The following is a 15,061-nucleotide window of genomic DNA, read 5'->3' as shown; positions in this document are numbered from 1 at the left end:
GGCTTAGTGTATAAATTCAAATGGTGACTAACCCCTAATTAGTTTGCTAATGTTAAACTGTCCTCCATAGATTATAATATGAATGAAGAAGTTGATTTCTGTTAGTTTGTGAAATTTCCTTCATTGGTTTTCTAATGATAGTTACTTTCTTTGAAAAACATTTGTGCTCACATATCTCACAGACAGCTAAAGTCAGTTGTCTGTTTCTAATCTTTATTCAGTCTCCCTTCTATGGTCCTTTCTATTATACATGTCAAAGTGCTGTCACATATCACTTGAGTCGTCCTCTGACGACTACCTGTTCTCATAGGCTGTATGTAACAGGTTAATGTAGCTTCCTGGTCTAAAAAGGTTTGCTACTCAGGAAGTGCCTTAAATCTGCATGCTATCTAATGGGCAGTGGGGTACCACACGTCTGACCTCAAAAGGATGTCTTTTGGAAAACAGCACTCGGGGCTTCCTTTTCTGTGATGTCAGCAAACATTTATAGTCTCAGTTGCTAATTTTAGTATCACAGTGTATTCTTTACCGCGGAACAAGTCACTTAACTGCTTAGCTTAGCTGCCGGCGCATGCGTTTAATTTTTGGCCAGATACACCTGATTTCAAAACAAAACAACAGCCGACAGTTTCATCTGGTGGCCTAATAGAAAGACTACACAAACCAGTGGTTGAAGTCCCAGTGGCTGCATCCATCTTTTATATACAGTCTATGGTTATTTTCCTTGCAAATTAGGTGTGTTGTTGTAAGTTTTGAGGCCTTTAGGAGTCAGACTAGCTGTTCTGAAAGTCTTTCCACGTATCACAGCTCTGTGATGTGACAGAATGATGAGGCACTATTTTAAAGTTGAATACATACAAAGTAAATGGAAACATAAACACAATTTAATTTTGTCTGCAACGGAGAACCGATGATAACCGATAAGCACACTCAAAAAAATAATTCATTGGATGAACTTAATTTCATCTTGCCACCTATATTCCATCTAAACAAATCATGTTAAATCAATCCATCTTGATTGTGTTGTTTCAACACTAAATATGTTTGTAAGTGTAACATAATTTAAACATTAACATTCAGTTAATTTGATTTTTATTCAGTTAACATGTTTGTACCAAGTTAGTCTAATTAAATTAATTTAAATTCATGTTATATTGTTAAAACACTTTGGCACATCAAAAGTCAGTCTTGTTACATGAACTAGTAAAATATTTGTTTGTTACACCAATGTTAATCTTGTTGAATGAACAAATGTAATTTATGTCTGTAGTACTTACACCAATCATGTTTCAGTTAGTGTTTGTATTGCTTATGTAAACATTACTTTTAATTAAATTAATGAAACATACATAAATGATAACTTGCAAAACCATCTTTTATTTTGCTTGAACATTCTTAAAACAGTTGGCAGGATCCCAGTTCAGCCTAGCTTTCTCCCCTTTAACGATCTCATACCAAGACCACAGAACTTCCAGATCAAGACATGCTGACTGAAAGAAAAAATACAATAAAATAACCCTAACCCTAATAATAAAAATGAAATAAGTCTGTTGAATAGTTTGCAGACAAAAAATATTATCCCCAAAGCAACTTTCGTAAAATGTAGTAAAATATGCATTGCAAACAACAATATGAATTTTAACACAATTTAAAGCTCAGACATAACATTCAACATTACTATAATATTACAACATTACTATGTTGCTTGCATACATTAGTCCTCCATTTAATCAGGCTGTATCCATTAATAGTGACTTTATGCTATTTAACGTGTGGAGAAAACATTCAATTTTGAGCATAACTGCTCCACTCAAACAATTTGTGAAAACCAGTGTGCATTTGCCTTTGTAACAATTGCCATCTGGCAAAAATCAGTGTTTACACTTCAAGTGTATAAGACTTTAAGTTATGGACGAACAATCTTTGTGTAATAGCCACAGAGCAAACCACATAGTTTATATGAACATTTTATAACTTACAATTTTAAACTTTAAAACAGTAAACACATATTTGCATTGCAGAAACCTTGAAAAAAAAAATATCTGGCTTGCATGAGTCCGTTTCAAGCTCATTCACCCCATTAGCTTGTTTTTTAGGAACTGTGCCTTGGATGACAACCTCTGTCCATCCAGCTTCATGATAATCTTTTGCAAGACTTCAAAAGTGCATTTGAGCTCCGGTGGGTAGCTTAGGTTCAGACAGTATATCAGTCCAAATAACAGAGCACAAGCAATTGCAATGCTCCTCAAACCAGTGAGAACCTCCACGCCTTCAATCAGGACACCGATGTTCTCTGGGTCATCTCCAGGCTCCGCACCCTCCTGATGTATGACATACACTCCCATCACAGTTTGTTCCATGGCTTCAGTGTTGGCCTCAGTGTTCTGTGACGTAAAATATAATAATACATTTGTTTGAGTCTACATATGAAAAAAAAAAAAAAAAAAGGAATTCAGCAATCAGCGTGAATATGCTGATATATTTACTAAATTCTATGTCTCTGGTTTCACACCTCAGAAATTTGACATGAAACAAAACAAGGACCAATTGCAATATCTTTTATTCACACGTGGTGTCACATTTTACCATTTCATATATCGAAATTACCCATAACTCCTGGAGCAAATTACATAACACAGAACAACTTGTGAATGTAACTGACCGTATATTCCTTCACAAGTTTCTCATGGTCTTCATTCAGGTAGACACACAAGGACTTCAGGATGCATGCTCGTCTTGTATGTATTGTGTCATCCTAAGAAAAAAGGGAATCCATAATGACAATATTTAACTTTTAGGCAGCAGTTTGAAAAAGGAATACTTAGTTTGGAAGAGTCCAAAAGGCCACATGGTAAATAGACTGGTTCTTATATAGCGTTTTTCTACTCAGAGCACTCAAAGCTGCCTTTATACAACAATTCATTCACCCAATCACTTTTTCTAAACTGTTTAAATGGCCTGTATTTATATAGCGCTTTACTAGTCCCTAAGGACCCCAAAGCGCTTTACATATCCAGTCATCCACCCATTCACACACCCATTCACACACACATTCACACACTGGTGATGGTAAGCTACATTGTAGCCACAGCCACCCTGGGGCGCACTGACAGAGGTCGAGGCTGTCGAACACTGGCGCCACCGGGTTTAGTGCTTACTGTCTAACATTCATACACATTCACACTCCAATGAATGCATCGGTGAGCAACTTGGGGTTAGTATCTTACCCAAGGATATTTGGCATGCACACTGGAGGAGCTTGGGACCAACCCGCCAAGCTTCTGATTAGTAGCTGACCTGCTCTACCACCTGAGCTACAGCCACCTCAAAACATCTGTCTAAACCAAATCAGACACAAAATGAGGCAACACTAATGTTTTTTTGGGGTTTTTTTTCCCCATTTTGATCAAAATTAACCATACGATTTTATCAATTACTTATTAATAAAAGACTGATGCTTATATAATTTGTATAAAATATGAAAACCTCTTAGGACTTTTGCCTACCATATGTATAGATATCTTTGCTCATAAAATTGCCAGATTATGGGCATAAAAAGTTCTTAAGCACAGATCTAACCCACCTTGGAGATGGCCACCATGATGTGTCTCATTTTTCTGCCAGCCACCCCACCTTTGCCTCGAAAGAGCTCCATCATGCGTGGAGTGTACAAGTCTAGCTCATAAAAGAATCTAGATAGCAGCGGTACTGTCGATATGCGCAGGAATTCCTTGTCAATCTGAAAAACATGAACAATGCACTTATAATATGCACCAGAGGAAGGACATACCAGGAATTATTAGCTGTTTTATCACTATGTTATGTCAATATTAGTGAAGCAAGAAATAACTGGTCAACCATAAACACACTCTTGCGACATAAAGTTAGACATATAGGACATGCACCTCTTTCTCGGTGAACAGAGCTGGCCATCTGCTTTTAAAATCTGCAATGAAGGGCTGTCCTTGAATAACTTCTTGCCTTCTGTACGAAAAAATCTTCTGCATTTTCATTGTCACTATATTGTCATTGTTTCTCTTCTGAACCTCTGAAAGCAGTGCAATTCTCTCTTTTTCCAGGCTGTCAGTGGTTTCTCCTTTTGGATACTGCGGACAGTAATTGACTTCTGCTCTTCTAGGCTTTTTCACATTCAATGCTGCCTTACTTTTGTCTTGGGCCTTGTTCTTTAGTGAATTTACCAACACCTCAGCACAGCCCAGGCCTCTTAGTTTGGTCCGGACATTGGCCATTTTATACTTGAGGCTAATTTTCCAACCATAACAGCCATTAAAGGATCCCTGCTCCCTCAGACAAGGATGCTGTTTGACAAGGGCTTCTGCAACTTCATTCAGGTCATTGTCAGTTGGATAGACTTTAAATTTTATTATTTCTTCAGCCAGCCTTTCTAAAAGGTGGGATTTCAGTTTTGGTGAGGGGGTCAAATGAGTTCCACCAGCAATGAACTCAGCATTGGCCTTTTCAAGTTGCAGTTCAGCCTCATAGCTGAAACGAGGGACTGTGAAGACACTTGGCCACACTGACAGTCTTGTAGACGGTGATGAACCTGACGATGAAACGGGCCTTGTATTGTCTGTGTCTGAAGAGCTTGAAAAGGAATGTGTTGGACTTCGCACTGGTTGACATGTCACTCCATCTTCTGTAAAACTTTGCAACTGCACACTATCCAAGTATACAACCTTTAAAGTTGCTTTATCATTAATTTCAGAGATCGCAGTCAGATTTACAAAATCATTTCCGAAATCAGGATCTTGATATTGAAGACAAAAATCCTGTTGCACTCCAAAATTTGTCTTTATTTCCTGACACAATTCCTCAATGGAGTCTGATATCCCAGCTGGTAAAATTAGTTTCCTGGCATCATCTTCTCCGAGAATGATCCTCAGTCTTATGGGCTGGGGCATCATGCTGACCTGGACAAATATCAAATATTTAAAAAATAAATAAAGATGTACTCATTGACTATTGTGCGAGTGTGTGTAACAAATTCTAATGTCAACGATAATTTGATGATGTCACCTTGGCCTCGAGGAATTTTTTTACTGGAGAAGTGAATAGTGCATTTTCCAGATTTGTCTTGCATTCTTCTAATTAATGACAATTCTTGCATAAGATGCTTAAAAGAAATCTACTCTCAATAAATTAAGTAGCAATTGGTCTGCAAAGTATGATGTATTATTTACTGTGCCAGGTGATATAGGGGGAAAATACTTACAAACATCACTCCTGTTTACCCTGCAAGTTAGTGTGTCTCTTCAGAGTAACCAGACGCAGGCCTCCCACTGAATAGGCAGCTAACGGGTAGTCATCGAGTAATTCCCCATGCTCAATCAGAGACACCTCTCTCGCATGTGACATGTCAAGCTCAAAAGCTCTGAAGTGCTCTCGATACCAAACAGAGAACTTTTTTACAAAAAAGTATATTCTGCCATGCAAAATAAAAATCTGCAGAATTTCTCCAAACTCTGGCAAACCAAATATTTGCCCATGAACAACTATCATTCCTGTGCTGTAGTTCATGCCATTGTATGACACGCTTTTTGTAATATGGACATCAGTTTCATCTGGTAATCTTTGCTTTATAGCTACTGCGATATCACTTTTCAGAACATCAATTGGTACTGATGAGCCAACATTTACCATTAAAGGTGTCTTATGGTCAGAAGAGTGCAAGTCAGAGGCAATCACGAGCTGATGTTTTTTGGCAAGTGTAACAGATATGTTCTTAAAACAGTTTGTATGGCGAGCAATTTGTTTAAAAAAAACTATGTTTCGCCTCAAATCTCATTGTCCATTTGTGGACAAGAGGCCCAAAATGCCGAATCAGAGCAGGGTAGTGCTCCAAATAATGATGTTTAGGGAGAAGACTGTTGTTTGGAAAAAGTTCTTGGTATCTCTGGTGATGTTCACTGATTTTACACTCAAGGTAGGAAATCGACTCATCAGACTGGACAGGGGCTACAACAAGCTCCACAATGTCCTTCAGATCCAAAACAATATGCCATGCAGGTTCATCCTCTGGAACAAGTGGACCAATAATTAGAGGCAACAAACGAAGCAGAGACCAATTTTCATGTGCATTTCCACCAATATTTTTTTTTAATGAGAAAGTCTGGGGAATTGCATGAGGCCGGTTGGTTTTATCTGCCCATTTATACTCAAAATTTTGGATCAAGTTGTTAAGTTTTTCTAAGGTGAAATACTTTTTAGAGATTAAAAAAGAAAAACAATGCGCAAGCTCCACTGGTATTATGCCCTCTAGCAGATCATGTGCTACATCTGGAGGGTAGCCTGCAGTGACAAAAATGGCTCAGATTCTTACTCAAAATACAATCTCGCTTAACTCCACAACAAGCACTTGCTGTTTCTTGTGCACGCTTCAAATGGAATTCATGAAGTTCCGGTGTTCTATGCTCAAAATCACCAGCAGTCACTGACTTTATTTCAGATTTTTTAGCTGTACAGAATCTGCATATGTATTCAGCAGAAAAACTTTCCACAAAACCTGCCAGCCCATGGGCTCCTAGGTTGTCAGCTATGACGCAGCTCACAGTTCCTTTAATACACTCGTTCAACTGACTGATGAACACACCATGTTGCTCCAAAGTTACCAGATCTCTCAAAAGTGGATCAAAGACTTTTTCAAACCCAAATGTCCTCAAATCTTCACTCTTGCAAAGGATTGCCAAATAAATGGATGAAAGGGCTGAATGAGAACCAGGTGGTAAATTGCCCAAGACCCAATATACACCACAAAGCTTGTGCTTTTTCCGTGAGGTCCCAAGAGGATTACAAACCTCAAAATCATCAATATAAAGGTTAATAGAAATTCTCAACTTCTCACCATCTAGAAAGCTATTTCTTTTATAATGCTCCCCATCTCGAAAAGATCTGTAAACCCTCTGATCACCATTCAGATTCTCTCTATTTTCTTGAGCTATTTGTTCTTCAATCACTCTATCCAGCAATTTATTGTGACTCAATATTTCCTGCAATAACTGTAATAAAGGGATGTACTGAAATGACTTCCTTTGGTCTATCGATAAAAAATACTCAACAGGCTCTACAACCCTAAAATTTTGTATGTAGTATAGTTTTCTTTTATAAGGAGTGGCAAGAGGGCCACACTTTCCCAATATTTTAGCCACAGGGTTAGAAACACATACAGAATTTGCAAGCTCTTCAATAACAGCCTGACTAATATGGAGGTTATGGCTCTTAAAAATTTCTGTAATTGTACGTTTTGTCAGAGGTAGCTGAACTCAACAGAAAAACTAACTCCTCTAAGAACTCATCTAATCCTTTTGCTGGAACATGAAATATGTGTTCCAATTTCAACAATATTACTGCTAATTTCCGTTCAGTTAGTTCGGGCTGATTTTCAACAGCACTATTATCACATTCTGTCACTGACTCACTTTCAAATTCACCATAGGATACATCTTCAGAACAGCTAGCCCTTACATTATCAGAGGACTCTATCACTTGAACTGGGTCCACACGTGTAACTACACTGGCTTTAAAATCTTTAAGTGTGTGTGGATGATGCTTCCTCTTTTTGTGTGTATAAAATGTATTGTAAATATTTGTCTTGAAAGGGCAACCAAGAAACACACAACTAACTGTCTCGTTACTTCGCAGATGTGTTCCAATATGGACAAAAAAAATCTCTCTCAGAGAAGACGTCACTGCAGTCACATAACTCACATTTAAAAGTTACTGAACTTGAAGCTGTCTGTGTAAACTGAGATGAATGAGCTTTATAGACATGAGTGTTCAGTCCACTCCAAGTCTTAAATGTGCACGGACAATTAACATATATGCACAGATAATGTTGACCTATTCCGTAATGATGATGTAGTTTATAATGTTGAAGTAATTTGTACCTGCTGCTCTCTCTGGTAACACAATGCTTGCACTGCCACATACACGTCACTGATAAAAAATGAAATATGCATTAGAAAACGTCAAGGAGATTAAACTTCTGCATCATCCAAAATAAATAAATAAATAACATAATAATAATAAGGCAAACATGAACTTACCATGTATTGTTGAGGAGGTGCATAAGAATCTCAGAGCATGGGAATGTGGCTTTATTTTGTGATGTATTTCTGGGGAGAGAAATTAATTAAAACAAAGTTATTACTCTGACAAATTTGTGTTAATATCTACATACTGTGAAATGTGAAGACTGTTACGGTGCGTACACACCGAACGCGATAGACGCGACCAGAGCTTCAGGTTTACATGTAAAGTCAATGGAGGAGCACGATGAAGCGCGACTGGGGGTCCAGCTAAACTTCGGAAGCAGATTTGCATTGAGAAAACGCTTTTCTGCCTACTTCACACGACTGACGCCTTTGAAGCGCGAAGTAAAATACGCACTGCAGTTTGTGTGGTGCATTTTGTGCATTCGCGCTTATCACGTCTACCGTTCCAGCTGGTAAAATCTGCGGGACAGCAGCTCCTCAAACTCGGCAAGGGACAGAAGGTGGTACAGCTGAAAGCGGCCGTCATCCAGACGGAGCTTCTGGAGCAAGTGGTGAAACTCACCAAACTGCTCACGCTTGTGGAAGACCTGATGGACCCAGGTACAGTGAGGACATCCTTTAGGCACTGCTCTGCTCTCCACAGCAAATAGAAAAGGGAGACTCTTTCTTCAAACGCTAGATTGACAGCTGCCATTTTAATAACATACCGTCTGGCACTACTTCCTCCCAGATCTCTTCTTCATACGCGTGAAAATTGCATATAAACCTCGACCAGTTCATGCTGGACGCGCTTCGAGGTGCAAATGTGCACGAGATCAGCTAGGGGCGTCTATCGCGTTCGGTGTGAACGCACCGTTAGTCAGCCTAATGCAGAGCACCAGAGAAACTATAACCCAAACAATTATCCACCTAAATCATTCTGAATTCAAAAATTAAGTGAATATATTACAAAAAAAGAAAATGCACATGCAATTATTGTGACAGATTTTATCTTACTCCTTGTTATTAACTCCCCTAAACGCTGGTTTAGTTGAATTAAACCTTTCATCAATCCAGTTAATGCGGTTGCCCGCGACTAAACTCCACTGACAAAAACAGGAATTTTAGATAGAGCATCATAAAACACTCATAAAATCACCAAAACCATGTCGGTCAGTCTTACCACTACTACCAACAATCACCAACTCCGGTTAAGCAGAAAGTAACCCTTCATTCACGGAGCTATATGCGAAGACGTTACGGCTCTACGCGGCTTTCCCGCTCTTCAAAGTTAGCTAACTCCAGAGAAGAAAAACAGTCCTACCAACGCAGATAACCATGAAACACACCTCATTCAAAGTCGACAGAAACAAAAACAAAAAAACGAACTTACCAAAATAACCTCATCAGTTTTTGCTCTGTTGCAACAATTAGCGACTCCGGTTAAGTTTTTTTAAAAAACATTAAATTCACCGACTTACATTTGAAAAATGTTTGGGTCTACAACCTCCCTGCTATATATAAATCTCCACACTACACAGGTAAAATTTTTTAACTAATAGTATTTATCTCTCACTCCACTAACCTAAATAAATATATCAAGAAATATTACTTACCTCACTATCAGGTATGCCAAAGAAGTAACTCCACGTGCGCTCGTTAACTTCTCAACGGACCTTTCCGCATCCGGTGGGCGTGGAGCATGCGCAATACATGACGCTATCAGAGCCTTTGGTTTGATGGACCTCATTCTCATTGGATTGCCATGAACGAATTTAACTCATCAAAGTTTTCTTTGATTTATATTCAACAAAAAAGAATGAATCATTTAATGAGCATAAAAATGATTTCTTCATGTGATGTAAACATATTACTACTTTGTTAATCAAACACATGCCCTAGTTGATTTTTTTGAGTGCATAAAGAAGCAAAAGGGATGAGGACTGAATGGTAAAAACTCAGTGCATACATTTAAGATATGGAATGTCTGGAGGTGGATGAACAAAATGTGATGCCATACAGACTGTCTGGACTCTAGGTGATTTTTTTTTTTAATCTTAAATCATCAGGGTCCTCTGGGAAAGTGGGGAAATCTGATTCCTTTGGTCAGTCTGAAGCCTGATACTTCTTGGTTTAATATATGTGATCTCAGAAATAACCAATTATTAGGATGATTTTTATTGTTAGGTTGTCTGGAGATTAAGATTAATGTCTAATAAAGACAAGATGAACATTAAAGGGATCACTCTGGCTGTTGGACTTATGGACCAACAAAACACCCGAACGACACACTTCCAGGCTGCTTTCAGCTCTCTCTGTTAGCAGAAATCAAGGCACTCATATTTCCATCCATCCATTTGCTTCTGCCGGGATCGGGGCGTGGGAGCAACAGCCAAAGCAGAGAAACCCAGACCTCCCACTCCCCGGCCGCCACCTCCTGTGGCCTGTGTTCCCATTCTGAGAGATATAATCTCTGGGACACCTCTGGAGGGTGTCCCGGGTCTGCCCCAGGGCCTCCTCCTTGTGGGACATGCCCAGAAAACCTCAACCAGTTTCCCGAACCACCTCAACTGGCTTCTTTTGATGTGGAGGAGAACTGGCTCTACTCTGAACTCCTCCCAGATGGCCTAACTCCTCACCCTATCTCTAAAGGAGAGGCCAGCCACACTTCAGACAAAAGCTAATTTCCACCGCTTGTATTCGCGATCTCGTTCTCTCCGTCACTACTCAAGGATCATGACCATAGGTGAGGGTAGGGACATACATCGACCGATAAATTGAGAGCTTCGCTTTTACACTCAGCTTTCTTTTCACCACGATGGAGTGGTACAGCATCCACATCATTGTAGCCACAGCACCAATCTGTCTGTTGATCTCCCTCTCCCCTCACTCGTGAACTCATGAAACATACTTAAACTTGGGGCTGACCCAGAGTGGGCTGCCACCAGATGAAGCCAACAGAACCACATCATCTGCGAAAAGCAGAGATGACATTCTGAGATTGCCCAAGTGGAAGAGAGGGTAAGGAGCTGATCCAGAGTTCCTCTACTGGGACAAAAACATATTGTTTCTCCTTTATCCGAGGTTCGACTAATGGATGGACTCTCCTTTCCAGCACCCCTGCATGGACTTTCCTAGGAAGGCTGAGGAGTGTGAGCCCCCTGTAATTGGAGCACTACATCCGGTCCTCCTTCTTAAAGATGGAAAAAAAACACCCTGTACTGCCAAACTCAAGGTACCTCTCCTGATCTCCACACAACTTTGTAGAGGTGTGTCTACCAAGAGAGTCCTAAAACATTCAAAGCCTTCAGGAACTCAGGGTGGACCTCATCCACCCACGAGGCACTGCCACCAAGGAATTGTTTAACTGCCTCAGTGTCCTCACCCTCCCAAAATCTGCCAGTTGAAGATCTCGTAGAATGGGGAGGTCCCTCCAGGTCTCACTGTCATTGCCCACACGAGTCTTGTAGTCTCTCAGTAGGACAACAGAGTCCCCAGGTGGAGCACCCTCAAGTACCCCACCCAAGGACTCCAAGAAGGCTGGGTACTCTGAACTGTCATTTGGCACATAAGCGCAGACAGTCAGGACCCATTCCCTCTCCCAAAGGCACAGGGAACAAACCCTCTCATCCACTAGGAAATACTCCAACAGCCAGAAAGCTGAGGGGATACTAAGATACCCACCCCAGCATGCTGCCTCTCGCCAAGGGCAACTCCAGACTGAAACAGAGTCCAGCTCCTCTCCAGGAGACTGCTGATACCAGTGCACACACACAAACAAACACACACACACAAATTTTCTCTCACCTTCTGGTTTAAGTTATTAATCATTGCTGGACAAAAGGCAATTCTGTCGCTCCTCTTTCAGATGGTCTTTTTGTCTCCCTCGCTCTCTTTCTCTCTCTCTTTGCCCCCGATGTTCTTTCTCTAAGACTCTTGCCCAATCCTGTTGTCGTGCCGGTGGGCATATAAACCTGTCTGGCTGACAGGGAACTCCCTCTGGAGAGCTGAAATCACAGATGCTCTGCTGATGGGATGTCCAGTTAGTTAGCACACACACATTCATTCTCATTTACGCAATCACACATGGATACACACATAGTTTGACCATCACGTCTTCATTCAAGGACGCGCATCAGACGCTAATGCACACACACACACACACACACACACGGGCACACAGACAGGTCCATCTGGCCAGGAGAGGTGGTAATGTGTCTGTAGGTCAGGCAGGAGGCCGGCTGGTTTGTTGGAAGCTTCAGTGAGTCCGCCAGGTCCTGCCATGATTAAGAACTCAAACTCACACATATGCACTGATTTTGTATGTGTGTGTGTGTGTGTGTGTGTGTGAGAGAGAGAGACGGAAAAAAAGAGGGATTGAAAGGACGAGATAATTAAAAATGCAGAAACATGTTTGCAGCTGCTACAGCGTGAGCCAGACAAAAACATGAAATTGTTTATTCAAAGTATTTTGGGGGGAGTTTCAGTCCCTTTGGGAGCATATTTTGAAACTTAGGCTTAGTTTACCTAATTTGCAGTCCCATTAAAAAAAAAAAATAATGAGACGCTATGTAGGATGTAAATTATAAAATTATATTTGACTGAAATAGTACAAAAGTATAATAAAGTTTGAAACTTGGATTTTCTTTAACTATAAGCTAATTTCAATTTGATGATAGACATGCATTTCAAAAATGTTGCAACAGTAGCATTTTTACTGTTACATTGCATCACCCCTTCCTTTAACAACACCCTGTAATATCCAGGAACTCAGGGGACCCCTTGCAGTATTTTTAGAAAGTAGATGTTTTAGTTTTTGCTATGATTAAATAATTTGCACCACCTGCAGTACATTGTTTTCATAGGGATCCAAAATCTGAAAACTGAGCACCTACGCCTGCCAGTGAAGACTGTGTGCCATTTTTGAGAGTTCAGAATAAAACTGCTGTGTGCATGTTGGTTTGCGAGGGACATAACTGGACTGTTATGCTACATTAAAGCCTATAGCATGAAAAGACTGAAAAGAATCTGTGGTCTCCGAGTTCCTCTAAGCCCCACAGTGTGAGCTATTCAGTAAACCCTGCCGACCCTATATGGCCTTGAGTAGGAATAAGTCTGAAGTTATAATTGCTCATATTGAGGCCCCTTGTAGAAAGAAATGGCCCTGAATGTCCATGCTAGCCCCATGGGACCCTGCATGGCCCACGTAGTCCTTCTATGAATTCCGGCCTTGTAGTGAAACACTACAAGAGAGAGAGAAGATCCACTCTTCTCTCTCTCTATGTAACCAGCTCTTCGGTTCTAATTCCCCACACTCAGGCATATCATAGCATGCAGCTCGCTTCATGAAGACACCCACACAGAGACATTGTGGATGTGAAAAGCTAAAAGCTATTGAAGCTAATTGCACCAACAAAAGCACAAGGGGTATTTATGCAAATCCTCCTCTCATTCTGCCTCTAACCGCCATTCTATTCACTCCCCTCCCATTCTATCATTTTTAGTTGCTTCCTCTCTCCAATATATTCCTCACACTAATTTTCCTCTTCATTCCTTCATATCTCACTGCCTCCTCATGTACCACTCTCCTTCATGCCTTTTTATATTACGTTTCCCTTTCTTTCCTCTTCTTACATTATACTTATTCTTACATATTTTGTTACTTTTTGCTTTATGACTTGTGCTGTTTATGTCAACATCGATTGTATTGCCAACTGCATTGTTGTGGTGGCTGTGGTCCAGGAAATAGAATAGGTCTTTGCCTAATTGGAGGGTTGGTGTTGCGATCCCTTGGCTCTGCCAATTGCTTTCATTTATGTTGCCACATTGTTTTTAATATGTTTTCCTTCCTACATCTATTAGTATCATTGACAAAAAATATAATACTGATTAAGTCAGACACATAATGAAAGGTGGATATGAAGCTGGGATGGAGGTGGGTTGCAAAGTGGCTTGCTGATGCCTAGTAACTGTTGGCAGACTTCAGCAGTTCAAATAGAGATCTGCCAGTTGAATGTGTAGAAATGCATCTGCTGGCCTTTATGCAGGGATTAGGTGATCTGTGCTGTGTTAAACCCCAGGTCTCTTACAACAAGGGCTAGATCTCCAACTAGTTTTTTACCTAGTCACACACACAAGCTATTTATCTGTTCAATTGTGTAGTTTAGCTGACTTTTAACTTTCTAATTGTCTGATGCTGGCCCCGACCACCCAAACCTAAATAAACAACAGAAGATGGATGGATGGACAGACGGACGGAGTGGCTGTAGCTCAGGAGGTAGAGCAGGTCTCCTACTGGTCGCAAGGTTGGTGGTTTGATCCCTGGCTCCTCCAGTCTGCAGTATTCCTGGAGAACGTGATTGGGTTGTGCTTTCAGTACTCCGAGAAAGTAGAAAAGTGCTATATAAGCATCAGTCCATTTCCCATGGATGGATGGAAATATTTCAAAATATATATTGGTCTCCACATCAGCTCTCTAGTTAATGTAACAGTTTCCTTTACTTAGTGCTTCTAGCTGGTTCTGAATTAGCTGCCCCAATATCATGTGGGTTGTCATAGAACAACAGTACAGCAAGTACTATCAATCTGTTTGCATAAAGAGCGGTCGCACACATTACACATGTGTATATCTGTCCTGCTTTGTGATTTATGATACTTTGATATTCCCGTGGTCTCATATACAGCAGGAATGTGTGTATGGGTTTACATGGCTGTGGACCAATCACCTTTCTCCCTTCTGTTCTCTTGAAGCTAACCTGGCGTGTGTGTTTTTGCTATTTCTTTTTTATTTTATTTTTTTTATGATTATTGACACTGGCAATAACAACAATAACAATAACAGGAGGGGAAGTTAGCAAGTATGGGAAAGTGAGGTGTAGGATGGCTGGAGTGAGAGAGAGAGCGTGCTGTGAACTGCGTCCAGCATCAATTATTCATCTTTCTGTTGCTTTGTACAAACAAGATCTCTGGCAGAGAGGATGACACACAAAGACACACACACACGGAGCAAGAGAGGAACTCTGGAAAATACAAAGAGAGCGGTGTGTCCGGGTAGAAAAAGACAGACTCGA

The 15,061-nt window shown here is 40.4% G+C and overlaps 2 protein-coding genes across 5 annotated transcripts in view; one reads left to right on the top strand and one right to left on the bottom strand.

Moving 5' to 3' along the window:
* Positions 1 to 15,061, top strand: part of npas3 (neuronal PAS domain protein 3) — a 385,275-nt gene that overhangs the window by 128,673 nt on the left and 241,541 nt on the right. The gene's annotated exons all lie outside the window — the stretch shown is intronic.
* On the bottom strand, positions 1,358 to 9,731 carry LOC146646075 (uncharacterized). Of its 4 annotated transcripts, XM_085391991.1 has the most exons (7): positions 9,608 to 9,731; positions 8,064 to 8,132; positions 7,905 to 7,953; positions 3,906 to 4,931; positions 3,584 to 3,739; positions 2,663 to 2,755; positions 1,358 to 2,384 (listed from the first exon to the last, which is right to left on the bottom strand). In XM_085391991.1, exons 2-7 carry the CDS (start codon positions 8,084 to 8,086, stop codon positions 2,073 to 2,075), a joined length of 1,659 nt encoding a protein of 552 aa, XP_085248117.1. In that variant the 5' UTR covers positions 8,087 to 8,132; positions 9,608 to 9,731; the 3' UTR covers positions 1,358 to 2,072. The 4 variants fall into 4 exon arrangements, with proteins under 4 accessions (XP_085248117.1, XP_085248120.1, XP_085248119.1 ...); XM_085391994.1 differs by lacking the exon at positions 3,906 to 4,931 and having other exon boundaries at positions 9,608 to 9,719; XM_085391993.1 differs by lacking the exon at positions 7,905 to 7,953 and having other exon boundaries at positions 9,608 to 9,667.

Source organism: Rhamphochromis longiceps, linkage group LG19 (genome assembly GCF_057381845.1).
Source record: "Rhamphochromis longiceps isolate RC_006_pf linkage group LG19, R_longiceps_female_GT1.1, whole genome shotgun sequence".
In the NCBI taxonomy this organism is placed as follows: Eukaryota; Metazoa; Chordata; class Actinopteri; order Cichliformes; family Cichlidae; genus Rhamphochromis; species Rhamphochromis longiceps.
This window is presented reverse-complemented; position numbering and strand designations above follow the sequence as displayed.